Here is a 12,178-nt window from a genome sequence, read left to right as displayed (position 1 = left end):
ATCGGTAGAGGAGGCTGCATTCACACGGGAACTGACAGCGGAGTTTTCTGCACTCCTGTCAGTGCCGTGCAGAGGAATGTCTGGTGTTTTACCTGTGATGTTCTAATGCACGATTTTATTTATTTAAATTGAGCATTAGGATCATGGTACATTGTACCGTTTTGGTATTATGTTACCAAACGTGTAACAATGCTAGCTTGTCAAATGTCGTGGGTTCAAATACATCGCCAAATTGCTATGTGTGATGCAGTCTCTCCATTCTCAAACATGTGTCAGCTGGTACCGATTGTGGAAATTAAGTTTTTCTATGGCAGAGACTAGTCTCTCCACAGAACAATTTCTGTTGACTTCATGCCAAGTGTGTACTACTTAGAGGGCTTTCCACCAAATGTTGCTTACAATTAGGTACTGCTTCATTGAGGAAAACATGGTACTGCTTTATCAGGCCTAATATATTTAATCACGTTTACGAAATTGTACCACTCTACATCAACGTAGAAGGGAAGAAATAAAATAATACAAATATAACATTTATTATAACGTAGAAGGGAAGAAATAAAAGAATACAAATTAAACATAATAAATGTTGACTTTACTGAAAGAACCAAGAAGATGAATCCCTGCAATCACGAAAGCTTTAAATCGAAATGAATGAATGGTGTTTTTAGTTCAGGAGTAGGATTTGACTGTCGTGTGACCAAAGTTTTGCTTTTCTTTGCTGCCCTCCCCACCATTTTACAAAATGTCCAGACCGTGATGAAGTTGTGGCCGAAACGTCGTGATAATTTTATTTTTTATGTTTTATTTGTATTATTTTATTATTTCCCTTCTACGTGACTTCACCGAAAGAACCAAGAAGATTAATCCCTGCAGTCACGAAAGCTTTAAATCGACAAATGTTACCCACCTTCACAATGGCAAATGTCATTTGGCATTATGTCGGCAGTAAGCTTTCATCCCTGTCTTTGTTGCTAATCCTGCAATTACAATATCCCAAAATAACAGAAGGATGATGAGCAAGGTAATGCTGCAATTGACTTGTCAAATTAAAGGCTATACAGAGGTATATATTTATTTGAATAAAATGTCTTGCTACCATGACCAAGAAGTGATGGAATGCTTCCATTTGTAGTTGATCGCGTTTTACTGGTGTGGCTGATCACATTTTACCAGTGGTGATAATTTGGGCAGTGGCTGCTTGTGCCATGTACAGTATCTGAGGCCATGCATTTTATTCTTCAACAGCAGGATCCATTGTTTGGTACCCAGGACTAAGTCCACCTGATCCATTCATTCAGTACCTCCCGTCATTAGCTGGAGGATGGGAAGTTCTGCTAATCACTTTAGAGAATATGCTTTCCCAAGTCACTTATACGCTGCGTACACGTCCCACCAGTCTTGTTCTCGCACATGATGTAACCATGCCTTTTTGTCCAACCTCAGCTCTGTTTAACTTCAGCCACACCTTTAAATATAATCGATGTCAGTATGGTCCATGGAGTTTTATTTATTTTTATCTTGAAAAACCACATCCCTCTACCCTTTGCTATGGATATTTAATTGACCATAATAGGTATCGAAGAGCCAAGCTCATCCGGATCTCTCTTCTTGGTGTTTATTTGAGAGCCTTACTTTGTGCAATGAAGTTGCTAAAACTCTTTAGGTAGTTTAACATGCTTTGGATTAAATAACGTTTCTTTTACGTGCAAAAAATATACTGACATTTTTGATGTGAAGAGACCAATGTGGGAAAGAGGCATTATGTCTGCTCATGTATATTATTACATATATTCTCCACATGGACGCGCAATGATTATCGCATGTTATTGATTCTTCAGCTCACGAAATATGCATCAAATAGTATTTTTAAGATGTTATGTGTTTTATCATTAATGTAGCATGGATTGAGTTCATGTGACCCGTTAATCCACTGGAGGCTGTTACATTAATTAAAATTCTCAAATGAATCGCGACCTTAAATCACAACGTTTCAACGAATTTTCCGGGGGGACGGTTGGCTACGTACAGTGCGAAAGAAGTTCAACATACATACTTACCTGGTTTTAGTACATTGTATTTTAATATATATGTAAAAATAAATTTGTAACTAAATCTCTTATCGTGGCCAGTGAGGGTCCTCTACTTTATTTAATCTTTGTAAATGTATAGAAGTTGTGAACTAGCTTTATACCAAAACAACATGTCTGCATGCATGTGGGAATCATAGACACATCTGCAACAAAAATGGAAATACAACATTTCCTAAACAAACAATACAATTCAGCGCAGTGAATGGGACATCTGCTCCAGGTGGCAGTGTTTCATGTCAAATGCGACTAGCTGAGATTCAAGAAATTCTGGCACATACATTATTGTCATTCCAGTAAGAACATGCTTATGTATGCATGAATACAAAATAATTATGAACCTAAATGTCACTGCTTGAATGTGCAATTTTGAACGTGAATTACGTTTTGTATTTGTTGTCAGTTCTAAGCCAGTAACAAATTCCATAATCCGATAGGACGGAATACTAAATTCCATAGTCTAGCCACTTTTGACTTTCCAAAATTGTTGTCGACCAGCCACTACTCATTGTACTGATCCCATTAGGATTATGTTTGGAGTGACTGTTGACTAGGACCCTTTCAATACTTTAGGAGGATGAGCTTGCTGCTATAATGGTTTCACTCTACCAGCCATGATAATAATAATACTCTCGCAGTAATTTCAGTGATACTGGGAGATGATAACACCCCGGGCTCCATTTCACCATGCACAAATGTCATAAACAAGCTACTCTGTCTTCTTGGTTCTTTCGGTAAAGTCACGTAGGAGGGAAGTAATAAGAAGTAATAAGTAATAAAATAATAATAATAAAAAAATAATAATAATAATTTTCACGACGTTTCGGCCACAACGCAAGCAGCCGTCCTCAGGTGAAAACCAGGTCCGTCGAGGCGACAGCGTCTGAAATTCAGACTCTGTCGCCTCGACGGACCTGTTGCCTCGATGGACCTGGTTTTCACCTGAGGACGGCTGCTTGCGTTGTGGCCGAAACGTCGTGAGAATAATTTTATTTATTTATTATTTTATCACTTCCCTTCTACGTGACTTTACCGAAAGAACCAAGAAGATGAATCCCTGCAGTCACGAAAGCTTTAAATCGAAATTCAAGCTACTCTGCATGGTGCCAGGGTCTTCCTGGACCTAATTCACATATATACCCTTTACAGACACAGATCTCCTGGGAGTCAAGCATCTCCTTTTACAACTAGCATATTACTGTCTTGACATCATCTCTGTCGGTGATGCCAATCCAGGAGTAAACAAATATCCACATTTCTATGGCATAGGCAATTCTTTATTTTATTTTACTTTTTAATGTTTTTACCTACGTGACTTTACCGAAAAAACCTAAGGATATTAATCATTGCAGTCACGAAAGCTTCAAATCTAGAAATATAGGCAATTCTCTCATGTGTGTACATGTGCCTATGTAACAGACAGAGCTGTGTACTAAACAAGTCAGATGCGCTTTTGACGTTGTACCATGATATCCGACGTTTTGCCCCACGTGCTCGGAGCAATTCAGTTCCTGAAGGAGCTCTCGGCACGTTGAGCGGAATAGGGGACAATTGTGCCGAACAACACGCAGTGCAGGTCGAAAACACAACGGCGAAAACCCATCGAGTAAAACAAAAAGCCTGTTTCTGCAGGTCTTATTTTTAACAATAATAGTGGGGTGCCTTTTACAGGAAAATGCACACAGTATGGTTGCACTTTGTGGTTTGGTGGGGAGACTGAGTGGCTTGGTGAGGATGGCTTTGGGTGGTGGGTTTTGTGGCTTGCCTGTCTGGCTTGCAATGTGGCGAGGCTGTTCGGTTGAGTGCAGCAATGGGTTAGTGAGATGTTTTTTTATAATTTCTTAGAGGACCATTGCCAGACTCACTAGGCAGTCTGCTATCGATGGCCCAATGCCTTGACACCATCCGGGTTACACTAGACTGTATTTGAAACATAACGTATAATTGTTCATCGCCATTGGCAGCATGTATTTTATGATTTTTTTTTCAATATATAATCGGCCATTCTAGATGAGCACCGCATTTGTTTGCTTCAAAATGTTCTTATATTATATATTTTTTCTATACATCTTTTAAAATGTTGAACGTCACATTTACACGTTCTACCCCATCCTTCTACTTCACTTTGTGTGATTACATATCAGTAATGTTTAATTAATACCGACGTTTTTTTAAAGTAATAATGCTCTGACACATTTGAAACCAATCCAAAAGGAGATGTTTGCCACAAGTAAATTACAGCAATAAAAAACACACAAGTTTGATGTATGCAGTCACCTTGCTTTTAGCAACATTTGATATAATGCTATGTGGACATTTTATTTACATATCTTGTTATTTTATGTTTCGGTTAGCAACATTGAGTCTACTAATTGTGTATTACTTGTACTAACTAATCTGTGCTTGTGTACCAACATGTTGAAATCACTTGTAATGAAGTGACATACTTTGATGCAATTTTGTTTGATCTCTGCCCTATGAGGGCCTCTTTGAGGTCCTTCCAGGATTAATAAAAATGCTGTTGTGCCCGCTCATGTGCATAGCCAACCAATAATTTCCCATCGGTGGAAATTAGCCAAAATGTACAGTGATTGAGGTTTACTGTTCACAGAGAACAAATGCAATTGAGAGATGTTTTACTTTTAAAAGTAAGTGGGCTTGACCAGGCCGTATCGCAACAAGGAATCATAACCAATGAACTAGACTGGAGATTGAATGACAGCCAAATGATGGAGACATTTAATCGGCTCAGGCACAGTACTGTGAGAGATGGTGACGACGTGGAAAGGCCTTCATTCAGCAGTGCATACATTTTTAGTTGATGATGGGCAACATTTGGCTACATGATGTTTTGAATGAATACATATACACATTTAGATTTTTAGTGAATGAAATGTTCATATTCGTCGTGTCACAAGGTGCAGAGGACACCCTTCTGAAACTTCCTCAGTCTGCTGAGCATTGCATTATGTCAAAATGGCTCCAGACGGTGTCACCACAGCAATTATTTTGGAATAAAACACATCCTTATTAACCAACATGGGCTAATCATAATCAGACAATATCAATCCACTGCTGGATTAAGGCCTCGCCATGCTGTTGCCATTTATCATGGTCCTAAATTGTACCTTTTAATAATGTACTATAATGTATTTTTTGTGAGCAATTATTTGTAATTTGAGCTCATCAACTCCCAATACCAGAGTACCTTTTGTTGAACCAGATTTCAGCCCAGCAGTGCTGCTCAGTACTTGGAAAGGCATTGGCCTTCTGAGGGATCCAAGCCAAATTACTTTATGTCTACTATATTATACAACATAAATATGAATAGATACTACACATGCGGTTATGTAATGGATTCCACAAGCCAGTGTATTGTTCCTGCATTCTTTGTAGTTTGTGTTGAAAGGATAAGCAAAGCTCAGAACAAGTTGCCTGTAACCAGTATGGTAGCAGAGGCAGTGGTGACATGTGCTTAAATGCAGTGTTTGTAGATTGCATTCCGACTCTGGCACGAATAGCAGTGCAGTGTTTACTGCTGTCCATCCAAACACGGGCGACACAACATTGGTAGCCAAAGTGTTTAGGCATTTTTTTAAAGCCCTGTTTTGATTTTCTTTGGATAGAAGCCCAAATTAACTTGAGACTGGTAGCTTGAGTCATAAAATGTATAGAACACACCAGATGGCTTGATGGGCTTTGTTTTGTGTTATCAGTAAAGGTTAAACCTCTAAGAGAGGAATAGATAACATCCCAGTAGTACTATAGGCTTTTTATGTTGGCACAGAGCTTTAAAAAGTCACTCACAAATGATCCATTGTGGCCTTTGTTGTATATATAAAATACAAGTAAGAAAGAATAATGATCGACTGGCATGTCAAGTTTTCTCAACTCTTGACTGGTATTTCTGGACTTGTTCCTGTTTAATAATATAGTGGGTACATCACAACTTTAACAAGTAAACTCGTAAAAACAAAGTTTTTCACTATAAATCCTTTATATGCGTGGCAGCAAACTTAATATAAAGGATTTAAAAATATATTCGCCTGTGGAGGACGCGGGGATCGATCCCGCGACCTTTGGCATGGGAAGCGAGGGCGCTACCAACTGCGCTACTCCGCCACGGCCTGTGGAGGGGTTACGCTCTGGGCTCTTACACTGTTACGTTCAGCCAAAGCCATGAATGAGTTCTATTTGAATATATGTAAAATCTTTTTTTTTGCCTAAAAAGTGTACAATTTTGGGAATTTTTTTTCATGAACATTAATTGTCTCGCACAACGAGTCTGTGTGGAAAATGTCAGCTCGATTGGATCACGGGAAGTGGGTTAAAAAACGACCGAAAGATTTGCACGGTCGTAAGCAAGCAAGCACGCAAGCAAGCAAGCGAACTTAATATAAAGGATTTAAAAAGTCATCGCATCATGCTTTGTCAAATTTTTGGAGAAGAATTCATAAACAAGCAGCCCATTTTATTTGTTTTCTGACTTTTGTACGGCAGTGGGAACTTGTGATGTCTGTGAAAATGACCTCGCAATCGTTTTTCTGTAGTGGAAACACTTAACGTTTTACAATATGTCGTCCTTTTTTGTTGTTGAATAAAACGTAAAGTGACCATTCCATCATTAAAACTGCCAGTCGGCCATTCTGGGTGTTATGATTGCATAAGAGAAGCAGAGAGTTAGCGTTAAGTGTTTCTACTTTGGCATCGTTAACAGCATTTAATAACAGGGTACGTTCTGTTGAGGTGCTTTTTGAGGTTCAACTAAAGGTAGGAGAACATTTCCAGTGCGATTGGCATGCTGGGTTGGCACAGTTGTTACCTGTTTTTGGAACGAGCTTTTAAATAAAAGTGGAATCTTGGAATCTTTTGCATGAACCTGCATTTGCACCGAGTTTCTGTCAGCTAAGAACTTGTGGTCAAGCCGTGTTATACTTGACGCCGTCTTTAAAATGTAAACGGGGAGCATGACGAAAAGCAGACCCAGGAAAAATCCAGTGCAAGCGTGGAGTTATTGTTGAAGTCCAAACCTTACCTCTATGCACAGCCTACTGCTGTGTGTTTTTAAGACTGATATCACCTAAGGTATTACATTCGTTTATTTCATAATTATTGTTATCTTTTAAGCTGTCTTAAATAGCCAGTGTTTGCATTACTGGACCAGATTTATTAATGAATAATGACATAACAAATTACAACGTTTGCACATTCTAAGACACGTACAGTACATCTTAAATGAACACATTTTTACATAATTTACCTAGGAAATTCAAATTAATGATGTGCATTTCACATAGAGGACAGTATTAGTTGGGTTTAAGGTGACATAAAAACACGAAGCAGGTGGGCCTCGAAGGCTACTGTCTCCCAGTACGTCTTAAATTGACGGTAATGTTTACTCGAATAGAATGTGCCTAGGAAATTCGGACTTGAGTCTCAAGATATATGTTATGAGCGATCTGCTTCACATATTTGTCCAACTCCTTGCCTGTTTTTTCTGATACGATAAGCCAAGTTTATTTGCTTAATCAAGTAAGGACTCAAGAGACCAGGATAGTCGCATTTCCAAGCGTGAACTGGGTATAACACTGTAATTGTCTGGAAATACCCTTGCCTATGAGTGCATAAAAGTGGCTCTCCACACAAACAAAATCTATAAGAAGTTGCTGTACTAGATCCTGTATTATGATACAGTATTTAAAAAAATATTTTTAAATTACATGTAATGGAGCAATGGAGTAATAGTTGGCACACTCCACTAGAAACCTAGCCTCCTGAGTTGATTCCCAGCCATGGCTAACGTAAGTGGCCAGTGATATCTGAACTCGTCCTGGACTCCCCCTCCATCTTACTTCACAACACCATACTTTCACCACACTGAACAGCATGGTCAAGTATGGTCAAATCATTCCCATGGCTGACGTGACCTGGGGAGGCCTTTATCCAGCAGTGGACGCACAAAGGGATGTAAAACAAAAGCTATTTACACGTTTATACTGGTAGGAACCACCTGGTGGGGAGGGGCTGGGTGGGGAGGGAGGGGCTGGGTGGGGAGGGGAGGGTGGGTAGGGGCTGGATGGGGAGGGTGGGGCTGGGTGGGGAGGGGAGGGTGGGGAGGGGCTGGGTGGGGAGGGTGGGAGGGGTTGGGCTGGGTGGGGAGGGGCTGGTCACCCCGTGGTGCCCTTATAAAACTCAACGTTTCACCTACTCACGCCAGCTTGTGCCCGCCCTCACAGTCGGGCATAGTTGCGGAATACACCACGCCGCCGTTGACCCTGGCCATTGACCGAGCAACCCAACGTTCCTACCAGCTCCCTCCGCAGGAATATGTTTTTTGTACAAAAGAAAAACTCAATTACTTTGTTCAGAAAACATTAAACACTGTCAATGGCCAGCCTTCCAATGTTAGGGCTTTGAATTTGGCAATTCTGCGGTTCAGACATAAGACATTGTCTTTCTCTATCGACCACCCTGAGAGTAGGATATCCTTCCCTCATGATTGATCCCATGAAGCAGCAAACTATTAATGCAGGAAAAACCACCACTTTGTCTTCTGTCCTGTGGCAGTTGGAAATTTAATATCAATATTAAGTTGAGTGGTCAGTAGCTTTGAGGTGAACGTAGGCGTAGACATTTTTTTCTGTTCGTTTGGATTCATCCAGTTGTTGCGAAACATGTTTTTACTTTGCCTTTTGAGAATCCCAGATGTCCTCTTGTAATTCATTCTAGGCTTTGGCATGGAGTGCTGTGCTATTGAAGCTTCTGTGAAATATGTTTTAATGTGTATTATTACCATATTATGTAGGTAATATAACTGATTTTCTTCCAGGTTTGTTTGTGTCTTCCCACTGCTTGTTACAATAAAACTGTCACTGATCCAAAATAAAATTAGTGTAATTTGTAATTTTACTTGTCAGTTAAAATTATCCCTATACTTTGAGAACATGCATGCGCTAGTTTCTCATGAACAGAAAAAACTTGAATTGTATTCTTAATAGTTTTTACTTGTTGCAAAGATCTCCCCAGTAAATGTGCTACGTTGGCCTAAGGTTGCATGTTTTTTTTCTGGCTGTACTTATTAGACTAACTCCACCTACTAACCTTTCTACCTCGACCCACGTACCTACCTAATCCCCTACCTGCCTACCATCCATACAAACCTAACTCCCTATCCATTTACCGACCTAACTACTCACCTTCCTGCCTGCCTATCCCTACCACCTACCCGTTTACCCACCTCTCTACCTACCTACCCACTTGCCGAGCTGTCGATCTCTACCCACCTACCTACCTGCCTACCCCTAGACATTTTCCTACATATTTACCTACCTGCCTACCCACTCACCTGCCTGCCTACCAACTCGCCTCCTGACTTGCCGACCGACCTGATCGGTGTTTCCGTTGCGCTCTTTCGCCAGGCTCACCGGTGCCGAGCAGAACAAGGCCTGGTACGCGGCGCTCATCACCGTCACGCTGATTTTCTACGCGGCGGCCATCGCGGCCTTCGCCCTCATGATCGTGTTCTACACGAACCCGTTGGGCTGCGCCCTCAACAAGGGCCTCCTGTCTCTCAACCTCGTCCTCTGCGTGGTCGTCTCGCTGCTCGCCATCTCACCCTGCGTGCAGAAGCGTGAGTTCCTCGCAGTATCATGCTTGGTGTGGAGGGGGGGGTCTGCAGTGAAGTGATGGTAGAGATGTTTAATTTTTCTACAAAACTAATGTGTTGTTGTGGAGCATTCTGGGTAATGGCATTTATAAACCGAACTCTGTTTTGTGTCTTGTCTCCACATATAAATATAGTATGTTTTAGTCCATTGGCCAATTGGCTTTCTAATCCAATATTATCCAGCAGAATTTGTTTAAGCAAGCAAAATTTGAACACTTTAAAGGGAGTGTTCTTTCCAAATAACATCTGGAAACCCAGAACAATCTGTTCAATAAGCCTGACTGCTGATGAAACTCAGAAGGTAGAAACCGGTCTAGAGTTTGCTTGCGTAAACAATTGCTGCTGGATAATATTGGTCTTGAAAGCTAACAGAGCATTGGACTAAAATATTTTACTTGTATGTGGAAATACAATGGCGTTCCACTTATATCTTTAATTGCTACCTCTAATACAGAGCATTTATACTTGGAAGATAAAACAGTTGAGCCGAAGTTGTTCTGTTGAGGCCTGCTTAACCATTCGTGGCTGCTTAAGAACGAAGTAACGCATGTATACTTGAGCACCACTAGTGCTGTCACAGAATTGGCGATGGTCTCTTCCAAGCTCACTTCAGGAGCAAGGTTGCTTACCTGACAGGCTTGCCATTGACTGCCACGTGACTGCAGAGACCAGGCACAAATATTTGTGTGTTGCTTCAGCATGACAGGCGAAAAATGGCAAGTATGAAGAAGGCACTCAGAGGCCGACGTGACAAAGGGCATTCTGTCAAGTGTAAACACTTCATTAGTAAAGCAATTGCTCTGTTGTAAAAAAAAAATCCCTCCATCCATTTCCTCGTAAATTCACGCACCCCACAATCCAGTGTAACCACTCACGTGCACAGTGCTCTTAGGCAGATGCATCACTTTTTGCAGTGAGTCACTCTGCACGAAGGATGGGCTCGAAGTGCCTCTCTGCTTGTTTCATCTAGGAGATAACGTATAGCACATATGTGCAGGGATGTGCCAAGTTGATTTATGTTTGCTGGTGGTCTGGGGATTTTTCTGACTCATGCCTTATCTATCTATTATGTACAAAAAAACCTCACTGCATTTCTGAGTGTGAAAGAGACCAGTGGGTTTTGGTAATCTTATAACTTATTCCATACCTGTTGTGGGTGAATGCTCTGTGCATTTTACATAAACGCATTGGGTTGTGTCATAATCATAATCACAGTCCTTTGTCAATCTGCTGCTGAATGAATGCCACCTCCACCCCATGGTAGTTGTTTGACCATTCCTCACTACCCTGGTCAGTATGGGTTGGTGGGGAGGACAGGACTAGTTCGGATATCACTCAGCACTGATATTAGCCACGGCTGGCAATCGAAGGTTCATAGCACGGTGAACTAAACACTGCAACATTTCTCCCCCCCCCCCTCCCACGAATGTACAATGTAAGCTTGTATGTCTGCGTTCATATAATATACCATGTGTCTCCACGTGCTCATTGTATTTGAAACCTGTGTGCGAATGGTGTGCGACCAACCACGGGAGCCCACGCGGCACCATCTCTTAGCGGAGGTGCAATGCTGTAATCCCGCTTTGATCACTTGCTGCTTGAAATTGTCCAGCATTGCTGTGGAACCCTTCCCTTTAATCCCTCTGCCTGACCTCTATAGGTATAGCCCAGCAGCAACATGTTCTTCCCGTGGTCGCGTGGATTTTTCTCCGGGTCCTCCGGTTTTTCCCTCCACATTGAGAAACTGTAGAATTTCGGCGGCCGATATCCACCTCATTCTAGCTCTTGCGGAGGGCTTCTTGACGCTTTGCGCCTCGCTTGTCAACCCCCACTGATGTCGTCTTCTTCCCCCCCCCCCCAATATGTGCAGATACTACTGACTCTATTGTATGTAGAGTGTAGGCATGCATACCTACAAAATAATACATATTTTGGTGGGGGGTGATTTATTTTTTTGGGGTAAGTCGACAATTTTTGTTAACCTGTTGGATCAACTTTTTACCCCCACATCTGGGGGGGGGGAGGTGGGAGGTCAATTTTCTTTAACTTTTTTTTATTCAGGCCTTCTGAAAGGCTCTTAAAATTGTATAATAGATGCATTTACAGTACAGTAGCACCCCTCTTAACGACGGTAATTGGTTCCACGAAACCGGTTGTCAAGCAATTTGGAAATACATGTTAAAGGCTTAAGTCGTTTCTATAGCATCAAAATTTTCCATTTTTCACCCAAAAAACATACCTTATAATATTTAACAATGGATATTAATACATAAAGATACTAACAACATTATAAACACATACTGTTAAAAGAAGCATGGTTAATGAATGCATTTATTCATATTTACTGTACCTACAACAGTCCGTCGTTAACAGGGGAATGGTTATATTCTTGGTTCTTTCAGTAAAGTCACGTAGAAGGGAAATA

The 12,178-nt window shown here is 41.1% G+C and overlaps 1 protein-coding gene across 1 annotated transcript in view; it reads left to right on the top strand.

Moving 5' to 3' along the window:
- The window catches only part of LOC144955745 (serine incorporator 5-like), a 52,982-nt gene that overhangs the window by 16,817 nt on the left and 23,987 nt on the right, over positions 1-12,178 (top strand). Inside the window, exon 6 of the mRNA XM_078885888.1 lies at positions 9,506-9,717. Coding sequence (XP_078742014.1) covers positions 9,506-9,717 — 212 coding nt within the window. The remainder of the gene's footprint in view (positions 1-9,505; positions 9,718-12,178) is intronic.

Source organism: Lampetra fluviatilis, chromosome 3 (genome assembly GCF_964198595.1).
Source record: "Lampetra fluviatilis chromosome 3, kcLamFluv1.1, whole genome shotgun sequence".
NCBI classification, from domain to species: domain Eukaryota; kingdom Metazoa; phylum Chordata; class Hyperoartia; order Petromyzontiformes; family Petromyzontidae; genus Lampetra; species Lampetra fluviatilis.
This window is presented reverse-complemented; position numbering and strand designations above follow the sequence as displayed.